Raw genomic sequence first — 17333 nt, 5'->3', positions numbered from 1 at the left:
CTAAAGATTGAAATCAGCCAAATCAGTTTTGTGTACATACACACACACACTCACACACACACATTTTATATATATATATATATATATATATATATATATATATATATATATATATATATATATATATATATATATACACACACGCACAAAATTCAAACATACACATAAAATTGCTAGTACGAACACCAAGAAAAAATATCTGACTTAAACATATCTGACATATTCCTACTTGTCATCATTCATTGCATGAATCAAATTAAATTAAGTCTCAAAGTAATCATCTTTTGGTTATTACCTTTGATGGCCCATCAGGCCAATTCAGAATCAGTGGATCAGCTTTCGTTGCTTTCTGGTATCTTATTTTTTCATAAAGGGAAAGTCTTACTGCGAAAGCCTATGTTTGATGCACACAGATCGTCCAGAAATGCTGGTTTTTAGTTTAATAACGGCCTCAGAGTGAATAAAATGAATATCTGAACACCCTTTGGAAATGGAAAGAAAAACAGAAACATTGCTGATTTCATTTATAATCCATTATAAGATTTTGTGCATTTTTGTGCAATGTGCATTAACACACCTGTGTTGTGTTTAAGAGACAGAAAACCACACTCAGAATAAGTTTGAGATTTGTTTCATGGCTGATGATCAAAATGTAGCCGGTGACCCAGGACAGGCCGAGTATCACTGCCAGAGAGAAACTACTCAAAATCTTCTTCTTTAGAGGAGTTTTCCGTGATCTAAACAGCAACAGTGTTATTGGTTAAATATATTCTCATAAATTCCTTTTGGTTGATAACTGATAACTGTGCTTTTCTTGTCCCAAAGTAAACATACCTGTTTAAGTTAGGGTTGGTCCTGCAGATGTTGTGAGAGAAGTGCACCAGTACTGCCATGCTTGAGAGCAGCATGAGCATTAATGGGAGCAAGAATCCCCAAAACATGGGTTTCCACATACTGAACTTCTGTTTGTGGTCCAGTGAAGCCAGCCAGCAACTGCATCAAAGAAGAGTGACAACTGAACGACTAAAATCCAGAGAAAACAATGCAATATCACTGCAGTATATATTATTTAAAACATTTAAAGGGTTAGTTCCCTGTATGTAAGTGTGAACTGATGAACACACAAATGAAGATATTTTACTGAAATCTGAGAAATTTTTGTACTTCCATTGACAGTCCACGAAACTATTTATTTGACGCTTCTACAGGTTCATAAAGAGGTCATAAAACTAATCCATATGAATTGAACGGTTTAGTCCAAACTTTCTGAAGAGACTCCATCACTTTATATGATGAACAGATTTAATTTAGGCTTTTATTCACATATAATCATTCATCAATGCACGTTATGCAGCACTTTTGAGCTTCAGAAAGAACCAATGAGGTTCATTCTTGAATGTTATGAGTTAGAAAAAATTTAAATATGTGAATATTTATGTGAATAAAAGCCTAAATTCAATTCATTCATCATTGAATATTCATACAAAATTTTGACTCAATTCATATGGATATGTTTTATGATCTCTTTATGAACTTTTTGAAGTGTCAAAGTGGTTGTTGCATAGACTGTCAATGGAGGGACAGAAATATATCATTTATATCATTCCAGGGTTCACTCCCATACAGGAGGGTGCTGACTATGTAGGCTTTGTACACTGGCATCTTGGTTTGAGTGGTCAGCTTGGGGTTCTCCCAGGCGCGAGTGGTCAGTCCTCCTAGGGTTGTTGTGGCCTTTCCGATGCGTTTGTTGATTTCCGCATCTAAGGACAGGTTGTCGCTGATGGTGGAACCAAGGTAGGTGAACTGGTGGACCACTTCAAGTTCGTATTTGTCGATGGTGATGACAGTTGGTGTGTCCACATCTTGGCCCAGCACGTTGGTCTTCTTCAGGCTGATGGTTAGACTGAAGTCTTTGCAGGCCTGGGAGAATCTGTCCATCAGACACTGTAGATCTTGTTCAGTGTGAGAGGTGACTGCTGCGTCATCGGCAAAGACCATATCTCCAATGATGATCTCACGCACCTTGGTTTTTGCTCTGAGTCTTGCAATGTTGTAGAGTCTGCCATCTGATCTTGTGTGTATGTACACCCCTTCAGTTGAATTCCTGAAAGCATGTTTCAGAAGAAGGGAGAAGAAGATGCCGAAGAGGGTTGGAGCAAGGACACAGTCTTGCTTCACACCACTTTTGATGTCAAATGGTTCGGACATGCTGCCATCTTACTGGATGGTTGCCTTCATACCGTCGTGAAAAGATCTGATCATGCTGTGAAGCTTCGGGGGGCATCCGATCTTCAGGAGGATGTTGAAGAGCCCATCCTGGCTAACCAGGTCGAAGGCCTTAGTCAAGTCTATGAAGGCAACATAGAGGGGCTTCTGCTGTTCCCTGCACTTCTCCTGTAGTTGGCGAAGGGAGAAGATCATGTCCACTGTAGAACGTTCTGCTCGAAAGCCACATTGGGACTCGGGTAAACGTGTTCTGCCAGCTGCTGAAGATGCATGAACATCACTCTTGCATAAAGTTTGCCCACGATGCTCAAGAGGGAGATGCCTTTGTAGTTGTTGCAGTCGCCTTTGTTCTTGTACAGGGTGACGATCTTGGCGTTTCTCATGTCTTGTGAATCACCACCTTCACTGCAACACTGGCAAAGGATGTTAAATAGAGGCTGCAAAAGGGTGGTCTTGCAGTGCCTGATCAGGTCTCGGGGGATGCCATCATTCCCAGGGGCTTTGCCGCAGGCTAAGCGGTTGATAGCCTTGCTGAGTTCTGCCAGTGTTGGTTCAGCGTCTAACTCCTCCATGGTGGGTAGAGGATTGATGACGTCAGTGCTGAGGTGACAACAATGTTCTCTCTGGAGTAGAGCTCTGAATAGTGTTCCACCCATCTCTCCATCTGCTTGGTTTTGTCGGTGATCACCTTTCCGCAGCTGGTTTTCAGGGTGCAGTTTTGAGTTGGTCCGAGAGCTTTCTTGATGCCCTCGTACATGCCCTTGATGTTACCTGTTGCTGCTGCATTCTGAATGTCATGACTGAGCTCCTGCCAGTACTCGTTGTTGCATCTTCTTGCTGTCTGCTGTACTTTGCTCCTGGCTGATCTGAGTGCTTGAAGGGTTTTTCAACCTGGTGAACGCATGTATTCAGCAAGGGCAGCACACTTTGCTTCAATAACAGGGGTCAACTCTGCAGACTTGAACCAGTTACACCTCCGCAACATCAAACCAGTTGCAGTCCTTGAAGGTCTTTCTCCCATAGGTAGCAAGAGCTGATTTCTGAATTGCCTCACCCAGGTGGTTCCATGACACGAAAGCAGTGTTATATGGGTAGCCTACAGACAGAGCATCCTCAAGAGACTATGTGAATTCCTCAAGCTTCTCTGGATGTTGCATCTTAGTCGTGTCAATGCGTGGCTTCCCTTCTTGTTTGAAGCGGTGTAGTTTCTTTGTTAGCAGCTTGATCTTGCAGCATACCAGTGAGTGATCAGAGTCGCAGTCAGCACTGTGGTATGAGCGGGTGAGAAGCACATACTTTGGGCTTGTACGTCTGACGATGACCATGTCTAGCTGGTGCCAGTGCTTGGATCGAGGGTGGCACCATGACACTCTGTGTTGTGGCTTCGTCTGGAAATAGTAGTTGATCGCTCAGAGGCCATGATAAGAGCAAAGCTCCAACAGGCGCTGCCCGTTCTCGTTTATCTTGCCAACTCCAGAGGAACCCAAGCAGGAAGGCCAAGAGTTATGGTCTGCTCCTACTGTGGCATTGAAGGCACCAAGGAGATGAGGTTTTCACTGCTGTGAATGTTCTTGATGGCGTCATTCAGGTTGGTGTAGAACTCGTCTTTTGCCTGGTGAGTGGAGGTCAAGGTTGGGGCATAGGCGCTGATGAGTGTAACTGGCCCCTTAAAGGTATGGAGGCGGAGAGTCAGCAGGCATTCTGATCCTTTGTCACCTAGTTCAACCATCTCCAACAAGGTGTTCCTCACTGCAAACCCTACTCCGTACTTTCTGCGGTCCTCAGCCCTCTTTCCTTGCCAGAAGAAGGTGTAATCCTTCTCCTTCAAAGATCCCGATTCAGCCAGGCGTGTTTCTTGCAGAGCGGCTATATCTACCTTCAGTCTCAGTAGCTTGTCGTTAATGACCGCTGTCTTTCTACGTCACTGATGTTCAGGAGGTCATCAAGTCCAGTTGTCATGGTGCGGACAATGAGATGCGAAGATCTCTCCCACTGTCGGAAGCAACCGCTGGCGCCACACTCTACACTAATCGAGCAGTGAAGCTTATAACCGGTAGACTGCTGCTTCCCATGTTGTTTCGACACTGTGAAGCGAAGCTGGAGTGTCCTCTCCAGGGCGCAAGCCAGGGCAGGGTAATATGAAAGACCAGCTGTTGCCCAAGTAGCAGGTCCCCCCTTCTCCATGGTGCTGATTGATCCAACCGTCCCCTATCGCAGGAGTTGCCAGAGCGAGGTTGCATGCAACCATGCGCTGCCTATGGGACTCCAGCTCCAGATTTTTCATCAAGGTTTACTCCTGAAGCCTTTTCCCAAAAGAGATTTTTGACAGAGTTTATCTTCTCTGCATGAGGCAGGTGGCACTGGGTTACATGGTTACAGGTGGCAGGTATAACCTGACCTGACCTTTGGAACAACATGAGGGTAATTAACAATATGAGGACAACATGGAACAACATGAGCACGAGCAACATGAGCAACATGAACAACATGACCAACATGAGGGTAATTAATCATAGAAATTGTATTTTTGTGTGAACTATCCCTTTAATAGGTCTTAGATTAAGCCAGGACTAGGCCTTAAATTAGGGCATTTCTGTCATGACAACTCTTAACACAATAAACACATACTAAATATGTGTCCACAAGACTTTTGACTAAAACATTAGTGTGCATCTTTAGGGTGCTTTCACACCTGTAGTTTGGTTCATTTGGTCCAGACCAAGGGCGAAAAATTATGCTTTGTAGCATTTTTCAGGCGTTTTGTTTCCTTTTCACACCACACTGATTGCTCTGGTCCAAATCAATTTATGAGTTCATAAAACGATTCAAAATGCAGTCACGTGACAACACCCACATCAGTCGTTGGCCAGATGTGTCTTGAACGCATTTCCATAACTGCACTTCGATTGGTCAGAATTAACGTGCAGGAAAATTCCAAAAGAACTCCCGGAAGTAAACAAAGAGGTGGAAAATCCGGCAGACAACACGCCGCTGTTTACTATGGAGAGACAACTGCGTGGGCTGATTGTATCCTTGGTCATATTTTATTATATAGTTTGTCTACACCACTTTAGACAAACAATAATATTTGAGAATGAAGCGAGGATGTGGCTCGAAAATAATGTTAATAATTTCTATCAGGCTCCGCACCTCCTCACAACTCCAAGTTTGTCTGCAAGCTGTCAACAAACATTTCTCCTCATCCCATAATGCACAGCGCAGCTGACAACGGCAACTGGTTTAGTCCAAAAATGCACAGTTGTTTGGCAGTTGGTTCTGTTCGAGGTTGGATTACGTTCTCAACACAAACGAACCACTACGGAGTTCGTTTCAAAGCGTATCGAGACCACCTATTCGAGGAGGTCGCGGTACGCTTGTTTGGTCCGCTTTTGGTGCGCACCCGAGTGTGATTGCTGCATTCACACCTGCCCAAACGAACCGCACCAATGGGGAAAACGAACTCTAGTGCGATTCAACCGAACTAAATGAGGCAGGTGTGAAAGCACTCTTAGACAAAACAATGGCACTGACATATTTTATGTTAGTGCAAGTTGCTTTCAGTTAAAACAGCTCAAACATGCATTTTAGTCTGAGATTAGGCTTAAGCCTTGTCTGTGAAACTGGGCATTAAAGTAATAAAGTTAAGTTTTACAAATTTAAATATTTGTTACTTACAATTCTTCTTGGCGATAACCTAAAGGCTCCTTCACACTGTAGGTGAAACCCAATGAGATACCAACAATAACAGCAGGTAGACCTAAAGAGAAAAAGATTTATTGACACTTAAAGGTTGTATCAGCGATTTCAGGCCCAAAAAAGGCCCAAACATAAATGATCACATTCATCTAATCTTTCCTAACGATCCGCTAGCTGCCCGCCCCATAACCAGGCCGTCAAAAAAACGCGTCTCTGTAGGCAGTCTAGGCTCTGAGATCTGCACACAAAAACAATTGGTTTCACCAACCACTCAACCAAAATAAATAGTGTTCCAACCAATCCCAGACAGGGGGTGGGTGTTGTGAGGTTTTGCGCTCAGTCGGAGAACTATTTTGCAATTTTCTTTAAAATGTTTATTGATAACAATATACACAAGGATATATATACCTTTCTTTCTTTCTTTCTTTCTTTTTTGGAAAAGTAGTTAGAAAATACAGATTTTTAAAAAAATTTAATTCAGTCATGTACAATGCAATAAAGCAACTTGATCAATAAAATTAAACAATTATTTGAAATGCAGTTTTATAATATCTTCTCGCTGAGTCATTAGTCATTATTGTTTTTTAGTTTAAGGAAGATGAGTTATTTCTGAAGCCTCTTCAACCTTTGTTATCTTCGAAAACATACTGTAAACCTTTTGGCGATTATATAGGCCTAATGAGTCGACATGCTTGAAATGCATGGTTAAAATAGATAATGCTCAATAATTAATACAAAACGAAATTCACTTTATAGAAAGGCTTTGTGCTCTCTGTTTGAGGTCTCGGTGAAAATTTTAGAGGTCTCTGTGAAAAGCAGTCTTTTAGTGTCGCTTTCAGAGCGGTCACGTCCGTAACGGATTGCCCAATTGTAAAGAATTTATCCTCAACTAGTTTTGTGGTCTACATATTTTATAATGTTAACTTAAAATAATAGTAATTTAAAGATGTGGTAGCATTGGATCTGGACGGGAAGGATAACTCTGGGAGTTGGAAAGGGTGTGTCGCGATTCTGCCTTCTCACACCGCGACACAGGTTCGTGGGTCTAAGTGTCGCGATTTCGGTTTCATATCGCATATCCTTACAGCCCTAATTGTACAGTATGTGATATTGGTGGAGGGTGGTGGGGGTCCACATCAATATTTTTTCAAGGGGCCCCGAATCCTCTAGCTACGGCCCTGCATTTAAGCATGTATCGTTTTGACCCATACTGTAAATAAATTCAATGTACCCCATCCAGTAGCCAAGGAGACCTTTGGAAACCATGGAGGTGTTCCAGACACTCCGTTTTTGAAGATGAGGAACACATTAATGCCGTACAGAGTGTTCCAAGTGAACGTGGCCAACAGGAAATACTGAAGCAGAGCTGTAAATGCTGTACAGGGACCCTCATCTGGGTACTTGTGATGGTCTGACTCAGGAACTATGTTCTGACCAGACAGCTTTGCCACACTCAGATGTTGGACAGGGTTGTTTATGCCGAAGATGAAGAGAAGGTAGAAAACTGCCATGCTCATGCAGATGTTCACCATTAGCAGAGTAGGATTGCCTCCTCTTGACTTCCTGCGGCAAAGTGTATGAATATAAGCTATAAAAAATGCTTCACCACTGCAAAAAGCCATTTCTGCCATTAGCTGTGTAAGCAACAGTGTAATCCTTTACCTGGTTATGATTTGGTACACAGCTGTGACAAACAGACCCAATATAGAAAGAGCGCAGCCGGTGATGCTGATCCAGTGCAAGGGTTCAGAATACTGATAGTTGATATCAAATGTCTGCAGAAAAAGGCAGCTGCATAAAATTCTAGTTAAATTGCTATTAATTCACAGCATCATACACTCCTAAAACTTAAGGATGCAGAGGTTTTTTTTTTTTTTTTTTTTTTTGCAGTGATGCCAAAGAAGAACCCTTTTAGGTTTCCCAAAAATCCTTTAAGTGAACAGTTATTAAAAAGAAAGATTTTTTCTTAGTGTACATTTAATCTGAAGAACCTTTTTTCACTATAAAGAATGTTGAAAGGTTCTATGGATGTTAAAAGTTCTTCATGGAACCACCAATGCCAATAAAGAACATTTAATTGTAAGAGTGTAGACTTTACAGTCTTAAAAAATAAAGCTTCTTTATTGGCATTTTTGGTTCATTGGCATTCCATTATTTTCTGCCACCTTTCTGTTGATCAGAACATTCTATGTAGTGGAAAAAGGTTATTTTTGATTATTAAAACATGTTCTTTACACTAAGAAAACAAATTGTTCTTTTAAGTACTGTTCAGTTAAAGGTTACTTGGTGAAGCAAAAATGTATCTTCTATGGCATTGCTCTGAAAACCACCTTTATTGTTTAAAGTGTATAGTCAAATATCAATGATTTACATCCTGTTACAAATATTGTATATCTCACCATCAGAATGGCAAAGTTTGCATTTTCAAGTTCTTTCGGTTTACAGCTGCATACTGCAAGACCTGAAGTGTTATTTGTTTTGGTGCAGCCTTCTGGACTCCAGTCATTTTCAGTGTAACTCCAAAATACACATGCAAAGTCGTTGAGGGACAGTGTGAAATCAACCTGAAAGTTCAACAATGTATTAATTCATAAACACCATACCTGTGCCGACCTCTTTCAATGTGTTTGATAACGAGGAACATCACTTCATAGTTCTTTAGAAAAATGCTTGTATTCCTGCGGTACACTATTAAAAATAAGGTTCTTTATTGGCATCTAAGGATCCATGGAACCTTTCCATTGCATAAAAGGTTCTTTACAGCAGAAAAAGTTTCTTTAGAATATTAAAATGTTCTTCACACTAAGAAGAAAAACAGTTAAGAACTATTCACATAACCAAAAAATTGGTTTTCTATGGCATCACTGTAAAAAAGAAGAAAAAAAAAACTTTTGGAACCTTTCTTTTTAAGAGTGTAAGGCCTGAGAAATTAGTTTTTTTCTCATTTCATTATTAATAAGCTACAGCAAGGCACAAACCACAAAAGTGTGCCCAGAAGAAAGTGTAATGTTGGACTAGCTGCTCACCGATGGTGTGAATGCAAACTCAATGTCGACAAATCCAAGATTTTCTTGAAGGTTAGCAGATATTACTCTTCTCTTGGTATCCAGAGAAGGTTGAAAGCTTTTTGTCTGAAAGAACTGATCGCTATTATAGAGGACAAACCCAACATCTTCATTAAAATCTACAGAAAGAGTGACAAAGTTACTATAGTTAAAATATCACTTTCAACTGATAATTTCATGTGGAATAATCACAAAATAAAACAAGGGGGAAAGTAGACCTTCACTGAAATTGACTTTCATTTGAAGGTCAATGTTATCTTTGGAAATCTCAGCCTGTGTCGTTTCCAGTTTTATTCTGTCAGCTAAAAAGTTATCACTCTGCCCTGAAGAAATGAAGATAAATATGACTGTTAGGAGCACGCTAACTATCCAAAATGATATTCATTGTAGCTTTACCCCTTATACATATATATTACCTGTAAAAAGTTTGGAATACAATTTTTCTGGGTTTTGAATGCCTCTTATGCTCACAAAGTTTGCATTTATTTGATCAACAATACAGTAAAAACAATAATATTGTGAAATGTTCACATCTTTGTTTTCAATCAATCAATCAATCAATCATTTATTTATATAGCACATTTAAAACACAACCAAGGTTGACCAAAGTGCTTCACAAGCAATCAAAGAAACACAGTAGAACAAATAAAACAGATACAGCATGCATATATAATACAAAAAATAAGAACAAGCGAGCAGTAATAATATAGCTAAAATAGCTATATAGTGTTAAAAGCCATGGAGAATAAATGAGTCTTTAGCTGAGTTTTAAAAATGTAGATAGACGAGGCATGCCTAATAAACATCGGAAGGCTATTCCATAGCTTCGGGCCTGCGGCAGCAAAGGATCGATCGCCTCGTTTTTTTAGTTTTACTTTAGGGACTGTTAGGAGGCCATGGTCACTGGATCTCAGGTTTCTAGATGGTGTATATGGAACCAAAAGTTCAGTTAAATATTGCGGTGCCAGATTATTCAAAACTTTGTAAACAAATAATAAAATTTTAAACTCAATCCTGTACTTGACAGGTAGCCAGTGAAGGGACATTAAAACAGGTGTTATATGGTCAAACTTACGCTTCCCTGCAAGCAATCTAGCGGCTGCATTCTGAACTAGCTGTAGGCGGGAGATAGATGCCTGAGTACTGCCATAGTACAATGAGTTGCAGTAATCAAGCCTACAGGTAATGAAAGCATGAATGGCTATTTCTAAGTTATTTCTTGAAAGAATGGATTTTACTTTACTGAGAAGGCGGAGTTGGTAAAAACATGACTTGACTACAGCAGAGATCTGTTTATCAAATTTTAAATTTGAATCAAGTAAGAAGCCCAAATTCCTAACACACTTTGAGTTATAAGGGGTGAGAGGGCCGAGGTCAAGGTCAAAATCGCAGTTTTCCTTGGGGCCGAACAGAATAAACTCAGTTTTGTTTTCATTTAAATGAAGAAAATTGAGGGAAAGCCATGCCTTAAGATCATTCAGGCAGTCTAACAGTGGCTGAAGAGAGGAATCATTATTGCATTGCAGGGGAAGGTAAAGTTGGGTGTCGTCAGCATATAAATGAAAGGAGACACCATATTTTTTAAAGATAGTGGCCAGAGGAAGTAAATATAGAGAGAATAACACCGGCCCAAGGATTGATCCCTGGGGGACACCACAATTAAGCGGTTTATTAGAGGATAAATATTGACCTAACTGAACAGTAAAACATCTATCTTTGGACTCAGAATCATGCATTTCTATGCAACACTATTAACACCAAAATTAAGTTGCAATGGGTACAATACCGGTACAATAGTTTACACGTAGTTACCAGTTACACAAGGACTCTCATAATTTCGTAATCTCTCAATTTTCGATATTGCGTGAATGTACCTTTTTTTTTCTTTGTATATTTAAGCTTCAAAATGGGCAAAAACTTGCCTTTAAAAGAGGTTAATTGCACTTGTCGGATTGGAGTTTCCCCCTTCAGTGACTGCACTGCCATGTTCGGTTGCACCAGCAATGGATTTGACTTCTCACGCAGAGAGAGTTTCTGTAGAGTCTGTGTTAGTCTAAACAAACAAAATGCAAAGTCAGGCAGCCGGTCAAAAAGAAAGTGCTTATGAATTTGGTTGAGATGGTTCTGTATGTCAGTGTCAGTGCAGTGAGTGTGAATTGTTTTGTTACTCATTTATTGCAGCATGGTCGACAGAAGAGTACATCTCATGACTTGCGCTCAGGAGCTGACTGACTGTGGCGACTGCTAAGACTGTAACATCCTGTAAAATGAAGAGAAAGAGTTTCTCAAAACAACTCTGGACTGATAGAGTAGCATTATAATATGTTGTGGGCACAGTTCTGGGTCTATAAAGGAGATGAGTCTGATATACACTCACCGGCCACTACATTAGGTACACCTGTTCAGCTGCTTGCTAACGCAAATATCTAATCAGCCAATCACATGGCAGCAACTCAATGCATTTAGGCGTGCAGACATGGTCAAGACAATCTGCTGAAGTTCAAACTGAGCATCGGAACAGGGATGAAAGGTGATTTAAGTGTATTTGAATGTGGCATGGTTGTTGGTGCCAGATGGACTGGTCTGAGTATTTCAGAAACTGTTGATCTACTGGGATTTTCAAGGGCAACTTTATCTAGTTTACAGAGAATTTTCTGAAAAAGAGTAAATATACAGTGAGCAGCAGTTCTGCTGGCGAAAATACCTTCTTGATGCCAGAGGTCAGAGGACAAAGACCAGACTGGTTTGAGGTGATAGAAAGGCAACAGTAATTCAAATAAGCACTTGTTACCACCGAGGTCTGCAGAAGAGCATCTCTAAACACACACAACACGTCGAACCTTGAATCAGCACACACCGGGACACACCGGTGCCACTCCTGTCAGCTGAGAACAGGAAACTGATGCTACAATTTGTTTGGGTTCACCAAATTTGGAGAATAGAAGATTGGAATCCGGTGGAATACTGGTTTCTTGAAAATGACAGTGAGTTCACTATTCTCAAATGGCCTCCACAGTCTCCAGATCTCAATCCAGTAGTGCACCTTTGGGATGTGGTCGAACGGGAGATTCACATCATGGATATGCAGCCGACAAATCTCTGAGGAATGTTTCCAGCACCTTGTTGTATCTGTGCCACGAAGAATTAAGGCAGTTCTGATTATGAAGGCTAAACCCTTTTCTAGGAAGGTGTACCAAATAAATTGGCCAGTGAGTGACTATGGATCACTGTGGATGCTGTGTAGAAAAACTTTAGCAAAAGAACGCAAATAGTGCTTGCATGGTTCAGTTGCATTTGCAGAATCTAAAATTGGACCTGTGCACTAGGTTATGTACAGCAGGAGTTCTCAAACGTTTTAGAGCCAGGGACCCCTTACAGGGGGAAAATGCCCAAGGACCCCCTCATATTTATAACAGTGTCAGACTGAGCCCAAAGTTAATGTGGGTGGGGTTAATGAACACAATATGTTTTTGTTTTTTTTGTTTTTTTTACCATTGATCATTGCACAAATGGTCTCCGCAGGGTCATTTGCAGGGTTTTATAAATACAAAGGTTCCAAAAGTTATCTTGCTAGGGGGTTCGGGGGCATGCCTGATTTTCCTGATCTGACATGCATTTTAAGGTGTTTGAAGGCCAAATATTTTTTGATAATAGTAGCTTTAAGAGCATGTCAGTGGGCAGTGGCAAAAATTATTTGTCAAAGCAGATTATAGATTCTTAAACATGATAATCAGTTTAAATGTTGCAATGACTGATCCACACTAAAAAATGGAAATGCAGAATGTTTATGCTTATTGTTGACAATACACAATCACATATTCCAAACAAGAATGGCCTTAAATGAGAAATGTTTCAAGGATTATTTTGCATAGATGTTACATTTCATGCATAGATGATTATTTTGCAATCAGTGCTACTGGTGACGCATTGCCGGAGGAAAGAAAGCGAGCTGTTCTGCTACATGCTTTGGGCACAGAATGACAAAGAATGTTTTATACCTTACCAGACACGGGCAATACTTATACTACCAATGTGGCTGCACTGAAAAGATATTTCGTTCCTGCAGTTAACGTTGTCACTGAGAGACACAAATTTAGGCAAAGGACACAGCGGACTGATGAAACTATTAATCAATTCCTGGCTGCTTTAGGGGAGTTTTCAGCTGCATGTGATTTTAGAGACATGGAAGAACAAATCCTACGTGATCAACTTGTGGAGTACAAACGCGTTCGGACAGACTTTTGCTCGAACCCGACCTCACTCTATATAAAGCTGCCTCAATAGCAGTGCAAATGGAGACTGCATGAAAGAACTCAGAGATTCTTTCAGATACTTCACAAATACGGGCCACTGTAATGCAAAACAACCACTATGGGACAGAAAGATAACATCTTCCTCTTCGTCAGATCGGCCAGTTGCCAACGCAATATGTTACCATTGGAGATCCAACAACCACCTGACTAACAAACCTTCATGTCCAGCGATCAATTCATGTGGAAAAATAGGGCACTTCGCCAAAGTTTGCCGATCATCACAGAAACATGGCTATGGCAAATTAAAACAAATGGACATTGTCAGCCAGTGGAGTTAATTGTGGACATGGACTCATCAGTATCCATACTGCCAGAGAGCTGCGGATGCGGTTAGCTCTCTTTAAAGACAGCGACACCGCTCTCCCTGCTCTTCCTTTCCCCGCACTACTTCAGACATGGAAGAAGAAGCGCCACAGCCAATGGCAGCCCCAAGCGGCAACATTCTAATCTGAAAAATGAAGCCTACCCGGAAGTGCGAAAAACTGCAATACATCGAAAATCCGCTAGGGGCAGGTCCCAAAAGGGAGCAAATGTCCATAGACCTCCATGTTAAAATGTCAGTTTTCACAGCATAAATTCATGTTTTTACAGGTTGGTCCCATGGACTTTTATTGTATTTTTCAATAGGTTCCGAGTGCCTGACAACTGTGAGGGGGGTGAATTTTTTTCTAACTCGTTAGTTTAGATCGTATGACAAATACGGGCATGGTTAACTTTGATTGACTTGATTGACAGCTGATAACGAGCATAGGCTGCACAGAGTGGAATTCCTCAAATTTGACGTCTCGGCCATGATCTGACACAACACATCATACCACCGGGCGGGGTTAGGATTTCCCAAGATTTTCCAAGATGGCGCCGCCCATACCCCCCATAAACGGCCTCAAAACCGTTCTTCAGAAAGTCTATGGGTGACGTCACAGACGCTTTGTCCATATTTTTTACAGTCTATGGGCAGCCCTCATCTATTTTGCATAGACTTTCATATTTTGCATAGATGTTACATTTCAGTCAAATGCCAATGCAATCCTTCTGTGTCCATGAGCATCAAAGAACGGTTTCAGCAACTTGTTTCTTTCCTGAATTAATCAACGTTTTTGGACTAATCTGTTCAATCTATCTATAGATACCTTTAAGTGCCTACTTTTTTAGATTATTTGACGTTAAATTCACTATATAAGTCACTTTGGAAGAAATAGCATATCTCAGATGATAAAGAAAACACGCCTTAGGCCTATACTCCGGAAAACAAATGGTAGGCTGTAACAAATTATTTCGTGGACCCCCTGATCCCCCAATATTTTTTTGGTCATGGTCAGACTACCAGTGACTTTGAGAACCGCTGATGTACAGTACAGTGTTCTGTGTTGTACCTGGAGTAGTCAAATTAGAATAGCTGTCTATTTTTATGCAAAGTTTGGAAAATCAGTCACTGACATGCAATGTTTACTGCATATGGAAATAACAACATGCAAATGATAAAAAACAAGTTTCTCTTTACAAAAGTAAAGAGAGAAAAGAGAAGCTTTACTGCGCTGAATACTTCTCGTTAATTTCTATGTTATCCGCAAACAGTGACTGACTATCGCACAACTCTAAACGAAATACTGTAATGTGATTGGTTCAGTAGCGGCTCATGGCCGTAAATTAAGGTAGGGCAGATTCTGGGTCTTAGCGCTAGATTATGATAAACTGTAAAATGATAATTTTAGAATATTGCAAGTTGTTTAGGAATTCAAGTGAGGAAAACAAGGTCATGTCTATTCTCAGAACAAACATAAAACAAACACAACAGAACTGCTGTGTATAAAAGCTATTCCCATTAGCTTAAACTAAAAGGGTTCATACTTTCATTCATTTGATACGCTACTCCACATAGGAAGAACAGACATGCCAACTAGTTACTGACCTGATGCTGACACATAGCTGAAGCGGACTGATATCGTCTTATTCTGGAGCGAGGTTTACATAACGTCATGTGAAAATAAGTGAAAGTCTCTCAATTAGAGTGTGCTGCAGATCCATTTTTCACCAGAGATTTCTTTCTCAGCTACACGCTATTGGTACTGAGCGCATACAGTGGCATTTGCCTCTCGAAATCTTTCGTCAGCCGAAAGAAAGTCCTCAACTGTGGAGAGGGAAGCACTGGCTAGTGTGTGGAGTATTGAAAAATGGAGGACATATCTCTGGGGTAGATATTTCGTTCTGCGCACTGACCACCAATCCCTTCCAATGCTTCTTACATCTAAAGGCACAGATAGAGCTGGCATACGAATTGCTAGACGGTTGCATTCCACCCTGCATTCCGATGATTCATTTAAAATACTCCATTCATAGTCACTCAGTTAAAAAGAAGACATCATTCACCCATTAAATTATAAAATGCTCAAGTAATGCTGAACAATAAATCTAAATAAAATTGATTATGCAATGCAATATTAATCATGAATAAAAAAAATGGTTTTGAGCAGGTACAAGTGAAATTTTTGATGTGGGTAAAATAAAAAACTTTGACAGCCAAAAATCGCGTTTACATGACTTCATTAATAAATCAGGTCATGCCCCTGTGTGACGTCAAAACAATCATTTGCGTATCTGACTCAGAGTATTTCATTTGTTATGTCGGTTGATGTTAAATAAAGCTTGCAACATGTCAGCGGGAAACTTACAGCACGTATATTATCCTCTCATGCAGTTACAGATGCAGTGTTTTGACTGAACCACTTGAGATGAGAGGACATTTTTATCATTTTCTGCGTCATGAAAGTCTGCGTTTCCTCCTTCCTTTCCTGCAAAATGCTCACTCTGTCTGGATGTGTTTAAATCTGCACTAAGGATACGTTCCTGCCACATTTCACACATTCGGACTTCAATCAGCCGACAGAAAACAGGTTAATGCGTTTATATGCCGTGCGAAATCGGAGTAAGAGACAAAAAACTACCAGTGTCGACCGGTTTATGCTTAAGCAGTTTAGGACATTCCTCCAATAAAAGAAAAGGGTTACCGCGTTTGCATGACCACATGCGTTGTCAGCTTGTTAAGCATAATCAGCTTAAGAACTTGCATGTTAACGTACTCAATAACAATAATACAGATGTGTATCCCATGGTGAGAATGTATATGAATGTGTGTGTGTGTGTGTGTGTGTGTGTGTGTGTGTGTGTCTGTGTGTCTCTCTGTGTGTGTGTGTGTGTGTGTGTGTGTGTGTGTGTGTGTGTGTGTGTATTCACTATAGCAGTTTGCAGTGCACTTTGAAGTTCATCTTCACCCTCCACCTTCCCCAGCTCCACCTGTATAGATCTGCTACAGCTAATTGTATATGCTATTTGTGCATTGTATGTCTTACATGCCACAGCAGCGTCGATGTACTGTATTTATTGGCAGTAGCAATTTACTGTACTTGCTCTGTTGCAGCATCAGCAATAATCAACAGCAGCAGTAAAAATCAACAACAGAAGCAGCAATAATCGGGAAATGTCCCTCATGACAGGAGACGTTACATTTTAAAATCTATTTAAGGCTTAATAAGTACCGTGCTTTGTGCAGTTTCATCACGGGAGAGCAGGATGTTGGTTATTTTTACAGCATTTGTGATGTTGTGGGCTGTTAGCCGTTCCGGTATGGATGTGAGGATCTGGGTACTGGAGGCTAATTTGAGGACTTCGGCTTGAGTAGCTCCAGAAAGCTTCATTTAAAAAAATAATAATAATAATTATGGAATCTTCATCTTTTCTTTTTTCATCTGAGGAAAATTCATGTAAGTTTTATATGACTATATATTACAATAAAGACATTGATTACTTACATCTGAATTAATAGTGTCCAGGGTCAAACCACAATCTAGAGTGTTTGGAGAATCAAATAAGTGAGTAGATCTATTACAGAGGGCTGAAGCTTTGGGGATTCCAGCTGAAAAACATAAATGTTAGATGAAGAGATATTTAAAGACCAATTCACACTGCACCGACCAAAACGGACCACCACCAGATGACAATAGGTCACTTCTCAGATTCCATGACCCAACGAACACCA

General features: G+C 40.5%; 1 protein-coding gene across 1 annotated transcript; it reads right to left on the bottom strand.

The window, feature by feature from the left end:
- Positions 1-434: 434 nt before the first annotated feature.
- Positions 435-16992, bottom strand: LOC307169590 (adhesion G-protein coupled receptor G7-like; the record flags this gene model as incomplete). The annotated part of the gene is made up of 10 exons (XM_079890324.1): positions 435-482; positions 578-737; positions 835-993; positions 5902-5983; positions 7154-7485; positions 7585-7697; positions 8322-8486; positions 8949-9106; positions 15210-15252; positions 16834-16992. 10 exons carry the CDS (start codon positions 16990-16992, stop codon positions 435-437), a joined length of 1419 nt encoding a protein of 472 aa, XP_079746450.1.
- Between the last annotated feature and the right edge of the window lie 341 nt (positions 16993-17333).

Source organism: Squalius cephalus (assembly GCF_949319135.1).
Source record: "Squalius cephalus genome assembly, chromosome: 13".
NCBI lineage: Eukaryota > Metazoa > Chordata > Actinopteri > Cypriniformes > Leuciscidae > Squalius > Squalius cephalus.
Note: the sequence above shows the minus strand (reverse complement) of the source record. Positions and strands in the feature narration are given on the sequence as shown.